This window comes from Chiroxiphia lanceolata, chromosome 11 (assembly GCF_009829145.1).
Source record: "Chiroxiphia lanceolata isolate bChiLan1 chromosome 11, bChiLan1.pri, whole genome shotgun sequence".
Classification (NCBI taxonomy): Eukaryota; Metazoa; Chordata; class Aves; order Passeriformes; family Pipridae; genus Chiroxiphia; species Chiroxiphia lanceolata.
The window spans coordinates 20,534,400-20,549,339 of record NC_045647.1 but is presented as its reverse complement, the minus strand read 5'-3'; the positions used below and the strand labels follow the sequence as shown (position 1 = coordinate 20,549,339).

Genomic DNA, 14,940 nt, shown 5'->3' with positions numbered 1-14,940 from the left:
TTCTCTGATTCTGTGAAATCACCCCACAAAAGCAAACAGGCAAGTGGCCCGGGTCAGCTCAGTTTAGTGGATGAGCTGGAAAATGCTGATGTGCCACCCTGCAGCAGAGCAAAGGGGACAAGGGACACCCTCAGCCATCCTGGGGTGCAGCTCAGTCAGGGACTGAAATGGTTAATGGCTTAAACATTGGAAGATCACCAAAAGACTTCTGCAAACTGCAAAGAAACAGCTGCTCACCCAGCAGAGCCCCCCCCTTCCCTGAATATGCCCACTGGGAAAGGACCTTCAGCTCAGATGAGTGAGTGCCATTGTCCAACCATCCCGTGCAGACGCACATCTGAAGCTCTGAACTGCATTGCCAGATAAGGGAAGAGGCAAACCCTTCTTATCATGCCAGTGTCCTCCCTTACATGGTGCCTCTGCTGTAAAACCCCTCCAGGGAGCACGGAAAGAAAACTTGTGACGTCCCATGGCATGATCTGTGGTAAAACTCCCCATGATCCATGGTGGTAAAACTCCCTGTGATCTGTGGTAAAACTCCCCACCCCAGGGGAGGTACAAGGCATTCCCACCTGAGCTGTAAGTGTACAATTACTCATGAAATCTTTGAGCTTTGTGGGGGCTTCCCCCAGCCCCAGCAGACCAGGACCACCCCTTCAACCAACAGACATGGAGGCCGCAACTACCAAGTTTCCTCGCTGGATCCAGTGGGTGGTGACTACATATCTATATCTATATCTATATCTATATCTATATCTATATCTATATCTATATCTATATCTATATCTATATCTATTTCTATATCTATATCTATTTCTATATCTATATCTATATCTATCTATCTATCTATATCTTTCCACTCTTATCCTTTCTTTCCTTTTCTCTCCCTTATACATTTTCTTAAGTGTTATTTTTATGCTCTAATATTGCTATATTGCTATAGATGCTCTAATATTGTTGTATTGCTACAGATGATGACACCCAAACCAGCAACATATCTGTTTACCTTTGAGACCTTATTCTGAAATAAACTCTACATATATATGTTTACAAACACTGATTATTCAGTGTCCTTTCACTCTTAGCCACCCCAAGGGATTTATTAACAAAAACCTGGGTTACCCTCCCCTTCTGGGGTGGGTCATAACACTCCCAGGGAGCCTCGAGTGTGGGGGGGTCCAGGGAGGGCTGGTTTGGGGTCTCAGAGGCTCTTTCCCTTTATGTTCTCTGTCAAAGCAGTTTCCATTCTTCATGGTGAGCTCCCTTCTGTATAACCCAATGTGTTCCTGATTCCTCTCTGAGTCAAGGAAATGTGCAATTCTCTCTGGTTTTTATCTCCTGCGTGTTACCAAGGGCTGCCAGGGAATGAAAGCCACCTGTGCCACATGTGACAGGAACTTAGAAAGCAGATTTAATAACCCTGTTGGTCGCAAGCAGTGTTCATCAGAAATGTCTTCACTGCTGAAGCTGGGAAATGTTTTTTTAAGCATAGTGCTGCTATAAAGTGTTTTAGTGATTTGATGTGTGAGCACTGTGGGTCACCTGAGTCTCATCCTATGTCTGTGTTCTTTAAACAGACACTGTCACTGAGTCACTGACTCAGCACTGTGATGTTTCACAGAATCATAGATTAGTTTGGGTTGGAAGGAACCTTAAAGCTCCTCTCATTTCACCCCCTGCCATGGGCAGGGACACCTTCCACTACACCAGGTTGCTCCAACCTGGCCTTGGACACTTCCGGGGATGGGGAGTGCACAACCTCTCTGTGAAACCTGTGCCAGTTTGCTGTCTTTTCATCAAGATCTCTGTTCCTCAGGGTTAACAAAAATGGGTTTAGGTATGTCAGAGTTCAGCTGAGGATTTTTTTTAGCACAGTTGAGTTGGGCTGTTCTGCTTGGGACGCCACCGGGAGTTGCCCTGGTCACTCCTCAGTACTTGAGGGATCCAGAGCACAATCAAGGAGAGTCTTCAGGGCTCTGGTCTATCCAGCTTTTCCATGGGATGTTTTTCCTGCATGGCAGTGGTGAGGGGCCGAGGTGTCTGGCCCGAACCCCGGGGCAGCAGCAGCGTTCCTTGGAATGCAGCAGATGCAGCAGGTGGGATCTGTCACCCCCTGCACACTCAGGTTCTCTCCGGGGTTCAGAAGAGGCCAAATCCATCTCTCACTAGTGGCTGTAATCAGGGGCCATCTCCAGCACTGCTCCCCTGGCTCTGCCACGGTCTCCAGGCTCCGAAATGCTTCGTCTGCTCTGGAGTTTGCAGCCACTGACAGTGCTCAGCTCTGCCCTGCTCTCGGGTCCCCTGGGAGATCAGCAGTGGTACAGCTGCACCTTAGGGATGGCTGGACTTGAGCTGCACCCCACAGGGAGCAGCCACAGGGATCCCAGCACCTGAAGGGATTTAGGGGCAGGGTGGACAGACCAGGCAGGGCACTTAAACTGGGTCTTTTGGCAAGAGCTGTCAGAGAAAGTTTGTTCTGGACAACTTCATACCTGGAGCCAAATTTGAGCAGTGGTGTAACCTCTGATGCCAAGAATTTTTGTTCTGTCTGGTTGGGAGTGTTGGAGAAGTTCAAAAGAGGTGGGGATAGAGAGAGGAAAGAGCCCAGATGAGTTTTAAGATGTTTTTCAGTGAAATTCTGCAGCGTTTGCTGTTGTTTGCACTGTCCCCTTTGAATTTCACCCTCTTTCAGGGTCAGATTATGTAGAGGAATTAAACTCCAATGATTAAATTCCATGTTAAAATGAGTAAACACATTGGGATCTTTTAGCACTAAATCACAGTGAGGTTATATTGAACATTGAAAAGATAATCCTAAAATCACACATTTAGTAATATTTTAGAAATTATTTTAGATGCCTGCCTTCTAATATCTTCTGACAGGTACTTTTAAAGTGATTTATCCATGCATTTATAATTTTCTATTTTGCTTTGAATAAAGCAGAACTATGTCTTTGATATTTAGAATGCTCATAATTGTTCCTGGAATTTTTCTTTGGATGAAGATTTTGGCATGGATGATACTTTATGAAACAATCCTGGGTCTGGATCTCATTCATCACAGATCTTGAAAAGAAATATCCCTTGGCTTGCAGAGAGGGCCTTGGAATTTTTCAGAGCTTGAACTGGAATTATAAAGTGTATGTACATTTAAATATAGGTTCCTTTAAATATGCAGAGCTTCTGTAAGGATCAGGTTTGTGTACATTCCATTAACGGTAAGTGTAATTTTTAAATCTATTATAAGCAACAGAATAAAGAGTCACAGATTGGGTTGGGTTGGAAGGGACCTTAAAGCCCATCCAGTGCCACCCCCTGCCCTGGGCAGGGACCCCTTCCACTATCCCAGGTTGCTCCAAGCCCCGTCCAGTCTGGCCTTGGACACTTCCAGGGATCCAGGGGCAGCCACAGCTGCTCTGGGCAACCTGTGCCTGGGCATCACCTTTATGTTAAGCTGGGTTTAAATATGACAGAATTTGTCAAATAAACTGATTTCCTTGAATTAATTCTGTTCAGATGAGGCATGACGAATGGAGATCGAAGTTCCTGCTATGTATTTATTTTTTGTCAGCTGGCACGTGCTGTTTGTCCTTGCAGAGTCTGCAGTGGGGTGCTCAGCATCAAGCCCCCCATCTGGAGCTGAGGACTGGACTGGGCTGAGCTTTGGGCAAAGACAAGGACAGTCTGGGCCAACTCACAGGGTACCAAAAGGCAGCCAAAAAAAAAGGACTGGGGGGAGAGCAGAGCAGGGTCTTGGACTACCCGATGTAATAGGTTTTCTCTGTCTCTGATCTCAGTGCCTCCAGTCCTGGACGGTGTTTATGAGCTGTGCTTGGTCCTGCTGCACTTCTAGTGTGTAAAGTGAAGCTTGTACGTCCATCATGTCAGGTTCAGGGCTTATCACTCTGACTGGAGAGTGGTTACTGCAGCCAAAGTTGCCTTTAGATGGGTCCCTGGGATTATAAAGTAGGGTACTGGGTTGTATTAAAGCAACTGAGCTCATATTAGCAAAGCCTGCCTGTGGAGCCTTTAGATTTACATCGTCTTTTCTCTTGGGCCTGACCTAAATCACAAGCATTTAGGGACAAGAAATGAATTAAGTCCTGTCTCTGTACAGACTAAATCCCTGGCCTCTGCCGATTGCCGCATTAGCGGAGCCAGCAGTGGTCATGTCTTTCCTTGAGACTGTCATAAATTGCATTTATTAATGGCAGATTATAGAAATTTCAGCCAAGTCTTTATCAGCACTTAGGCCAGACACCAGATAAACAGTTGGCTGCAGTTCTGCCCTCTAATAAAATTGTTCATGAAACTTGAACTCAGCTTTGCGGTTTAAACTTTCAGAAACGAGCTGGTTGCTCAGTGGTGTGAACTGGACACTCCCTGGAGCCAAATCCAGCCTGCTGGGATACATCCGCTGAGGATCTAGCCCTGGGCTCTTCCTGGGAGAGTCCTGGCTCCTGCCCTGGGCGCTGGAGGAGGAGGATGAGGAGGAGCAGAGCTGGGGCAGCTGGACAGTCACTGTGCCCATCCCTGCCCTGCATCCCCCGGGCTCGGCTGGGCCTCACCCTCAATGCTTTGGGCTGAGTTTCCCTGCACATCTGGCCTGCCAGTCCCCCTCAGAGGGACTGGCCCTTTGCTGCCAGTGCACTAAGGAAATTCCCTGCTGCTGGGAAGAGATTCCCTGCTGCTGGGAAGAGATTCCCTGCTCAGGACATGCCTGGGCTGGACTGGCTGCACAGGATGGAGCTCCCAAGGGACTGTGCTCCCAAATTAAAGTGAAGTGACAACACATGTAGTGTCATGTTTGCAAGGGAGGCTGGAGCAGCTCTGGCAAAGTTAGCAACAGCAGCCCCGGTGACATTTTGCTAAGGTTTTTTTCAGGTCTTTGAAATCCTTTTTGACATCTGCTCTTTATTTCACAACAATATAACTGTCCTTTTAGGAAAAGAGACATTTTTCATTATTCATTTCAAACTTAACAGACACATTTTCAAGTGCCTACAATAACTGCAAGGGATTTGCTTTCAGGTGATTTGGCTACAAGGCTGAGTCCAACTATAACACTGTTTTCTGTTCCACGTCTGCATTTACCTTGGTCAGAACTGAAACCAGGTTTTTATCAGAGTGCCTGGGTTTGTTTTTTATTAAAGAAATACTTTGGCGGGATGAGCAACACGAAACTCTGGCAGGAAATCTGAACCTTGCAGTCCTTCTCAAGTTCATCAGCAACAGCATTTTGTTTGTTCTTTGTGGGGGCAACATGGTTGGTTTTTTTCCCTGTCCCATCTGAGATGTTGCATCTAGTTTTGTTCTTTTACCTCCAAGTGGGAAAAAACTTGGAAGGATTTTTAAGCAAAAGTAATATGTGAGGAATTTAAGGCAGAGGTATGCAGCACTGAAAAGCTGACCTCTGTTTCCCCTTTCATGCCACATTGCATTCCCTATATTTCTGTTTCTGGAACACCGGTGCTGCTTTCCGAGAGCAGGAGGCTCAGGAGGAGTGGCCAAGGTGCAGCAGCTGTAAGGACGAGCATGAAATGTCCCCTGACTTGTGTCCTCAGTAACTGCTGCTACACCATCAGCATTTGCACAGAATATGTTGCAGGCACCTTTTTGTTCGTTTTCATGACTTACACAGGACCCCTGAGTCTGTTGAGTGTTGGGGATGCAAAGTGGGGGGAGATCCAGGCTGGGGGATGCTCTGAAGGACAAAGAGGGATCTTGGAGCTCAGTAGGTCCTGCTGCTGGGAGAGAAGGTCAGGAGGCTGTTTTCTTGTTTGGTTTTGTGTGGTTTAGGGAATGGTTCAGCTTTTAGGAAACCAGGGGGAACATTTTCTACAGAAAATTCTTGTTATCTTGGCATTTTGCTTGTTTCCTCATACTCAGAATCACAGAATTGCTGAGACTGGAAAATGCCTTTCAGCTCACTCAGTCCAACTGTCAACACAGCACCATCACCACATTCACCACTAAACCAGGTCTCCAGGTGCCACATCTACGTCTTTTGGATACTTCGGAGATGGTGATTCCTCCACTACCCTGGACAGCCTGTGCCAGGGCTGGACAGCCCTTTCTGTGAAAAAAATCTTCCTCATGCCCAATCTAAACCTCCCATGGCACAACCTGAGGCCACTTCTGTTTTTGTACGTCAGGGGAGATTTTCTGATCTCTGTCACAGTCAGAAAGGGTTTTAACTTTAAAATATTAACTTCCCTTTTAGAATTGCTAAAAATTAATTAAGGAAAAAAAGAAAAAACCTTATTATCATGTAGTTTCCTAAAGCACACAACCTCTTTTGGTCAGGTAGGCAAAGCTGGAACTGTGCATGGGCATTGGTGAGGGCATAGCTGAGAAGTTAACACAGATATTTCTGTACCCCGCAGCTCAGTTACTGAAGATACCTCTGGTCTTTTTCAGTGTAAGGCAAATGCCAGAAGAACAAAGATAAAGCTCCTGTCCTCAAAGGGCAGGGGAGCTTTAGCTATAAAGACTGTGGTTTCCTCATCCCCATCTGAAGCATTTTGATAAAACAAGAGACAGCTTCTCTTCCTGCCCTCAGGGCTGCAAGTGTGTAGTCCCAAAATATCTGAAGGTTATCTTGCAGGCCCAGGTCTCTGTTTGCTCCACGAGCGCTGTCTGCTGACACTGATTCTCTTCTGAGAGCTTTGCTCTCGTGACCCCAATGCACCTGACAGAAAGTAAGGGCAGTTTACTCTAAATTTAGAGCACAGTGTGTGCAGCTGGGATGAAGCAGGATGGTGACAGAGCAGCAAGGCTACAGGCTGGCTGGGTTTGACTTGTTCCTGAGAACTGAACAGCATTTGCTTTATTTTATTGTGTTCACTGGTGCAGTTTCAGAAGAAATCTTGAGCTCTGGACTCACTCCAGCCCTGAGCACAGTGAGCTCCAAAGAGCTCTGGGGTGGGCAGCCCTTCTGGGTGCCCTCTGTCCTAACCTTGTCCAACCTGCCTGGGGACTCCAGGGACCTTTCTATCTTTTTTCCCTTTTGCCAGATATTATTTCTGGTCTCCATCCAAAGCCAATCCTAATGCAGGATAATAGTGTTAGTCCTGAGAGTGATGGGTGTCCTACAGTCAGAGCCCCTCTCCAGCCTGCAGGGGGGAGATGGCTTGGGGCAGTTTACTTCAGACAGACACTGGGGGCAGTTTAGGCCTGATCCCTAAAGTTCTTGTACTGCTGTGCTTGACTCCAGAGCTACGACTGTGTCCAACTGGTTTTAAAGATTGTAGCTCTTCCACTCTTTCAAGGCACGATAAAACCAGTGTTGCAGTCTGAGGAAGTAGCTCCACAGTCTGAGTTGTTAATATAATTTATTAAGCAGCTCATTCTGATGATGATGATAACATAGAACATTTTTTTTTTCCCCAGAGTAAAATGGGGCAGTTCGATTTCTGGGGAAAAGAACTGTCAAACATGCTGTTGGGCATTCATGGGGGGAGAGGTGGGAGGGAGAAGGATGTGCCACTGACTAATTAAAGGCATGCTCTAATGGGCTCCAACATTTAAACAAGCTCCTTTCCATACATATATTGGGCCATTTTAGTATTAAATGGCTCCATTAAATGGTTTTCCAGGCCTTAAGCTGGCCAGACAGCTATTAAGTCAATGGGAGTTTAGCCTACATGAGAAACAGAGCATCAGTTCTTCTGCCAGGTGAAATTTGTCATTCAAAAGCTAAACTTGTGTTTAGAGAAGCCAACAAGCTAATGTAAACAAGGGGATAAAGCTTAAATCCTGCTGAGCTGGTTTTGCAGAGGTGATGTGTTCTCCAGCAGTTCCACAGGAATGAGAGCTAGGGACCACGAGAGCTGGAGGAGTGGGGACCACTAGGAACAGGCTGGGAGGGAAGGGGGTGGCAGGGAGCTGAGCAATCCCCTGCTCTAGAAGAGAGGGTGTTCTTCCAGCAGCAAACAAAGATTGTGACTTCAAGAGCTTCCCACAGCCCACTGTGCTCAAAGCTTGCCTTTGGAGGCTGAGAGGTGAGCTTGTCAGAAATCCTGAAAAATATCTGGGGAAAGATTTTAGGTTGTTTGGTTGTGATGAGGTACAAAACTCCTGAAGAAAAAGAGGCTCACCACCAACTTGGTCCTCACTAGTGCATTCTAGAGTAAAGATTAACAATTAAATGCAATTTCATGTATTACTGCAGAAATGTCAGAATGTTCTTGGTTTTCTAGAATTGTAAAAACAGTTTGAGAAACAAAGAACGTTTGGGGAAAAGAGGGGCAGTAATTTGCTTGGTTTTTTTTTTCTATGAAAAATACTTTTTAATGTTGCCATGTCTATGAAAAACAAAGACCGTAGCTGGTTGCTGCTGGTCACAGGAGCCCCAGCCTGGCTCCTACCTGCCCACACCGTGGGCATCCACGGCTGTGCCCGGGCACGAAGTTCAGCCAGGGCTGGGGCCTTGGAGCTTTGCTGGTGGGACCGCCCGGACACTCAGCTGAGGGCTCAAACTCTCTTTATTTGTACATAAGAGGTGGGCCAACCCCTACCTAGTGGGGGGCCCAACTTCAGACCTGGTTGGAGTGCAGGGCCAGGGGGCTCAGGGGCAGAGAGGCTCGTTTGGGTGGCAGCTGGACCTGGAGGTTCTGAAGCTGTGGCAGCATAGCTGGGTATAGGGTGTGAGAGCTGAGATGAGAGATCTGCTTCTTCCTAACCGAGGTGTTGGGCTGGGCTGGAGCAGGAGCAGAGAGGAGCCTGTGGAGAGAGGAGGTGGCTGAGGCCCAGCTGCAGGGCAGACACAGGGACTCTGCTGCCCAGCAGGGCCCAGAGCTGGCAAGGCTCAGCAGCACGGGGGAGCTGCTGGCACACCTTGGCCCCGGTGGACACCTGCCCCTCAAGGCCCCAGCGAGCAGGGGGATGGCTCTGGGCAGGGTCCCTGGGCAGGAGCGGGCACCAGGGCACGTCTGCCTTCCAAGGGCAATCTCGTCCCTCTCCTTCTCCTCCCCACCTTGCTTTGCCTCTGCCCGTCCTCCTGGGGCTGCTCTTGGCCAGGCAGGCTCAGTTGGAGCCAGCACTGGCTCCAGTCCCAGCGGGCTACCCAGGAGGGGCCCAGCAGCTGAGAGGCCAGGACAGCACTGGACAGCAGCAGAACCCTCAGCAGAGTTCTTTGGTCAAGGACTAACTGGCCGCTCCACAGCAGCCAGGCTGGGAATGTTCCATGGCTATGAGCTGCCTTCAAAAGAAGCTGTTTGAGGGGGAGATCAACAAACTCACCGTTTTCTTTCCCACCAGTACCAGACTCCAGCACAGATCAACATGATGACAAGCTGCCAGCCCAACACACTTGCCATTATCACACTTAAACATCGCGCTCCTGAACAGAAACCTCTACCAATGCTCTCCTGGATCTTGAGAGCATGTATTGTGGCACCGGCTGCACCTGCGGGAGCAATTTGGAGTGTTAGCCCCACCCCTGCTAAGCCGACAGCACATTGGACACACTGTTTCCCTCAGTGCGGGTGCCTGGAGGCTCCCAGCCCTGGGGACAGGCTGTCCCACCAAAGCAAACCCAGAAGGCCGGGAGGAGAGCCCGGGGGGAGCGGAGCTGCTTGAGCAGTCGCTCCTTTGAGGGACACGCACACAACCCATCCCTGCAGCAGGCAGTGCCAACCCCATCCCTCCCTGCCCCGGGACAGCTCCCACGGCCCAAGGGGACGGAGTCAGGCCCTCTCGGGAGACACGTTATCCCCTGCCCAGGGTGGGAGCCAGGGAACGCTCTGGCCCTCAGCTCGTGGGAGGGATCCCGCTCGGGGCTGCTCTGGTGCCTTGGGCCTCTTGAGACTCAGGGCCAGCTCTGGGAGCAGCTGCAGCAGGAGGGACCTTGGGGCCAGAGTCCCGTTTCCCAGGGGCTGCAGAACGTGCTCCAGATGCCTCCAACCCGTCGTGCTTTCAGCTTTGGTTGCTGCCAAGACGGGCCCAAGGGGGTACTGGGGGAAGAGCTGCTGCCACACAGCCACCCCGATGGCCGACACCGGCTGACCACACCACAGCAATTACCCCGTGTGCCCGTGCCTGGCATCGCCTCCCTGCCCTCAGCAGAGCCTGGCACGGAGCCACTGCTTCCTTTGGGGAACACTGACTTCTGAACAGCCCCTTGGTCCATCTCTGGGAAAGCAAAAGAGACAACTGGATCAGATGGAGCTGTTCTCCATAAGGGAAATGGAATCTTCAGGAAGCAATGCTTATAAAAGACATGGAAAAGGTCCAGGAAAACACCTGGGCTTTTGGGGCTGGGTCAGGGCACTCCCTCCTCCAAACAGCTGCCACACCGGAGCTGCCGGGAGACCAGGCAATTGCAGGGGATCTCCTGGTCTGCAGGGCCCGTGGTGCATTTGGGGCACAGGGGCAGGGGATGCTCAAGGCCTTCCTGCAGAGGCCGGGGAGAAGCTGCAGCCAGGCCAGGCGGGGAAACAGCCCCGCAAGGCGGGAAAGCAGCAGCGGGGCAGCGAGGCTGCGATGGATCCCTTCCCACTGTGCAGCCACTGCCTGTCCACACGTGGATCTAAAGCCCCCGGCTGATGAGACTCACGACTCAGGATGAGGAAACAGACCCACCTCTCTGTTTCTGCAGCATTTCCTTCAGGATTTGTCTTAGGACTTCGAGTGACTCCTGAGACTCTTTGTCTTCTTCAGCTTGGCTCTTCCCTCTTGGAGGACCTGAATAGGAAGTAGTTTGACATGAACGGATTATAGAAAACCAGTACTAGCTGCAAAAGTCCTCCCTGTGGAAACCCCTGTAACTGAACAGCCAGAGACACTTGTGTCATCTCTGGGGCTCTGCACGGGCAGCCCTGAGGCACAGGGGGGGTGAGGGGATCCCGCAGGGACAGGGCACACACGGGCAGGTCTCTGTCCTGGCCCCTGCAGAGGCGCCCGGCTGGCCCAGCTTTGGGCTCTGAGTTGGCAGCTCTCCAAGGGGGAAAAACCACGACGTACCCACACGACCTTCCGGAGGCTCAGCCCTGGGCCCCACTCCAGGTTCCTGATCACCGTCACCCCCAGGCTTGGCTGCAAAGAAGGGCAGGACAGAAGAGGTTCCGTGACCCAGTTCCAGACTCTCCCTCAGGCCAGAGGGACAGGGAGTGCAACTGGGCAACAGGATCGCTGCAGGGCCCTCATCTCTGCTCTCCCCTCAGGAGCAGGGGCAGAGCTCCCCCCGGCCTGCAGTGGCCCCTCACTAGGACCAAAGGAGCCCCATGCAGAGCTGTCAGGGCACCAGGGACTCCCTGGAGCTGCCTCAGCTCCAAACTCAGCCCCAGCCAGGGCCATGGCTTGGCAGCCGCAGCGGGAGCCCCTCCGGCTCCGAGGGGCCGGCAAAGGAGCCGCGCCAGGCACAGCCCCCCGGGCACAGCCCTGGGCCCGGCCCCTTCCCTCTCTGCCCTTCTCGGAATCGACACGGAGGGAGCAACTGGCATTTCCATGGAAAGAAGATTAAAAGCTAAATGCTCCTTTCTGGTCCCGTTGAGAGGTATCCTATAGGATCCCTCCTGGGCCTGAGCAAGGAGCAGGCCAAGATTGCCACAATCCAGCAACCTTGAGAGGGTCTTAAGGAAAATGGCACATGAATGGGCTCTTGCCACACAGACAGGCATTATTCTATCAGGAAAGGGACACTGAACACTTGCCTCCAGGTTGCTCCAGGAAATTCAAAGCATCATCCACAAGAATTTCTAGATAATCCAAGTCATGATCCCCATCTGGAAGCAAACAGAGATGGGAACCGTTTCCATTGCATGCTGGGATCTCCTCCTACCTCAGAGAACTCTGGCACTGCAAGGAGTTTGGGGAGCACCACGGGGGTCAGATGTCAATGGACATGGCCAGAGCTGCAGAGGGGCCTGGGCAGCTCTGGGCTGGCTCCTGGCCGCTCTGCACTCTTCCCATCCCTGTGCAACATCCCCGGGAGAGCAACTGGAGCAGCCGAGGGCCCCTCGGGTCTCTCTCCCGCACCCAGGAAACCCTGGCTAAAGCCCTGGGGAAAACCATCCCTGACTCTTCCCGGGGAGAAGAGCCCGCTGGCCGGGAAAGGTGCCCCAGACCGCCGGCTCACCTGCTCCCCGCGCTGGCACCGGAGCAGCCTGGGCAGCCCTGGCGTGCAGGGCCACTGCCAGGAGGAGGAGGAGGAAGAGGCGGAGGGCAAGGGCCATGGCCCCTCGCCCTCACACCGTCCGGCAGCTACTGCTGCCGCCGCTGTCCTGACACCGCTGTCCTGACACCGCTGTCCTGACACCGCTGCTGTACAATCTCTGTCCAGTAATCACTGTCCAGTAATCACTGTCCAAACGCCACCAAATCTGACACTGCTGCCGCCGCCGCTGCTGCCGCAACAGTTGCAGTAAGGGACTGAGTGGTCGGTCATTGTGGTGCTGTGGGACCACGGGGCTCTGTGACCTCACAGACCTGCCGTGACCTCACTGTCTGGGTGGGACTGTGAGGATAGAATAGTCTTGCAGAAGATTTTGTTATAAGGAGACAGAGTTAGGTCCTTAGGAAGGCTTTTCTGCCTAAAAGGAACATCTTTCTCAAAGGCAGTTTGGCTGCTTTCTCCCTCCCCCCATTACCAGACAAGTTCTCAGCCTCTCTGTCTGGAACGGGAGCACAGAGAGAACGCTTACAGACACGCTACAGGGCCAGAGAGAGCCGGGGGGGCAGCGATACTAGAGAAACCTGGAAGAGATCAGTGACTTTCTCAGGCCCAGTGCTCTTGTAGCTGGTGCAGAATTTCCTTTGTATGCTTTTGAATGTTCTTGTCTTCAAAATGAACCTTTCTGAATTCTTTCCACTGCCTTGGCATTTTTGGGGGATACCTGCATGTATGTTAATTTTCAGGGATTGTGTGGGGATGGATCTCAGGAGCTGCCCTCCCAGCCAGGGGAGCACGTCCCGCCACACAGCTCCGTCCAATCTACTTGTTGGCATGAGAACTGATTTGTATGACATTGCACAAGTGAGAGGTTTCATGGCTCTACTGCAATATCAATGCCAGCTCCAACATTCAACTCCTGTCGGTGATTCCCGCTCTTGCCGGCAGCAGCTGCCAGCTCTTCCCCCGCCACGCCGACACCGAGTGTGTGCTGTGCACTCAGGGCTGGGGGTGGCCCATATTGAGACAGGGAAGGACTTGATGCCGTAATTCATAAAAATAACCCAAGGCAGGCAATCAGGGCAGCTGCAGAAACCCCAGCACCGTGGGCCTGTGATCCCTCCCTGCCTGCTCCATCCAAGGGATGGCACCTTGGTACCAGCACAAGGGTTCGCCAACACCAGCAAGGAATTCATCCTTTGCAGGCTGGACTGCCACGACATTAAAGGAAAAAGGCTGGGTGTCCCTCTATTGCAACTTGGGCTCCCAGTTCCCTTGGCGGTTGCAATAGCATTTGCATTCCGGCAGCCAGGGGCTTCCAGTGACTGGAACGGAGAAATGCCATCCTTGGAAAGAGATAACAAGCTCTACTGCAGGCAAAGGGATGTATTAAACACCAGTAGTGAACATGGAACTCTTTATTTGTGAGAGCGCTTTCTGTTCCCACTCCCTCTGCCCTAAGAACTGAGCAGTGTCCACTGTCACTTTATCCTTTGCTGACTTCAGACAGCTTTGGATCCAAGTAATTGGAATTGTAACATCTGTCCGAGTATCTGGGCTATGACAACAGTGAATAAGAAGCCACTTTTTGCTATGTTATGGCATTTGCTCTGCAGGTGAATAAACTGAGGGCAGTTACTGTAAAATGCCTGCACAACCACCCCTGCACATCACAGGCAACAGGAGGGTGGAATTAAGGTGTGTTACTCCTTGTCAAGATATTGGTTTTGAGGGGAAAACATGAAAAACCAAACAGGGTCAGCCGCTCTTCCCAGGGAGAAGTGTTGAAAGCCTCTGCCCCTCAAGACCTTCCCAGCTTGTGGGCCATGGTCACTGCCATCTAAGCCGTGGCCTTGGAACTAACAGTGCCAGGCTCCTGCTGGTGTGAGAAGCCACGGGCTCAGCTGTACCCCCGCAGTGCCTCCTGTGCCCTGGCGAAGCGCCGGGGCTGTGGGTGTGTGTTCGGCTCTATTAGGTATGAAGAGGCGTTCTTGCAAAGTTGGCGGGGTAGTGCCAAGTGCCTGGTGGTGCAGTTGTCAGACACAGAGAGGTGCAGTTTGCCCAGAGACAAGGGGACCAACCAGCAGCAAAGAGTCGGGACCCCCCTTTCGGAAAGGCCGGGGACCCTTCCCCTGCTGGCCGTGGACTGGGGGCGGTGTGGGCGTGTGGGGAAGGTGTAACCCCGCGGTCCCTCGGCCAGTGGGGGAACGGGGAGGGACCCGCGCTCGGGCACGGGAGAAAAGAAGCTGCGAGCGCTGTCAGGGGCAGAGAGCTCAGCGGGGGGTGTGCAGTGGGGTCTGCCTTGTATTCGCATGAAAGTTTCCGTGAGCTCCTCTGGCTCGTGCTGCTTTGGAGGCTCTTCACACCGGAATTATTCTTCGGAAAAGCTCCAGCCAAGGTCTCAGCAAGGAGGCCCCTTGTTGTGCCTCCCCCTGGCTCGTCAGGTTGCCCCGCGGTCCCTTCGCCATGCGGGTCCCTGGCCCGGCCAGACTGCCCTGGGAAGGGCCCTGGGATGGGATGGGATGGGATGGGATGGGATGGGATGGGATGGGATGGGATGGGCCCGCCCGCTGTTCCAGCATCCCGGACAGAGCAGGGACGGCACATTTGCTCCCAGCTTGGCACGGCCTCGACCCAGAGCAGCCCCATTCCTATGCCGGGCATGCGAAGAACAGCAAGAAACCCCCTGAAGTTTAACCCTGCTGTGTGCCTGGCGAGGGACCCCAGCTCCCTGCACGCCTTAGGAGAGACCCCAAAATATCCCTGTGAGCCACACGAGGGACCCCAGCCCCCTGCACGCCTTAAAGGGTCCCCAGGCACCTGCACAC

The 14,940-nt window shown here is 52.0% G+C and overlaps 1 protein-coding gene across 2 annotated transcripts in view; it reads right to left on the bottom strand.

Moving 5' to 3' along the window:
* LOC116792417 (prophenin and tritrpticin precursor-like) overlaps nt 1-14,940 on the bottom strand; it is a 610,102-nt gene that overhangs the window by 589,066 nt on the left and 6,096 nt on the right. Inside the window, exons 1-3 of one of the 2 annotated variants that reach the window (XM_032699322.1) lie at nt 12,080-12,310; nt 11,655-11,726; nt 10,966-11,037 (exon numbers count right to left, since the gene is read on the bottom strand). The exons of the other annotated variant lie outside the window; for it this stretch is intronic. Coding sequence (XP_032555213.1) covers nt 10,966-11,037; nt 11,655-11,726; nt 12,080-12,176 — 241 coding nt within the window. The 5' untranslated portion in view covers nt 12,177-12,310. Of the gene's footprint in view, nt 1-10,965; nt 11,038-11,654; nt 11,727-12,079; nt 12,311-14,940 lie in introns of those variants that run through there. 2 annotated transcript variants of the gene reach the window in all.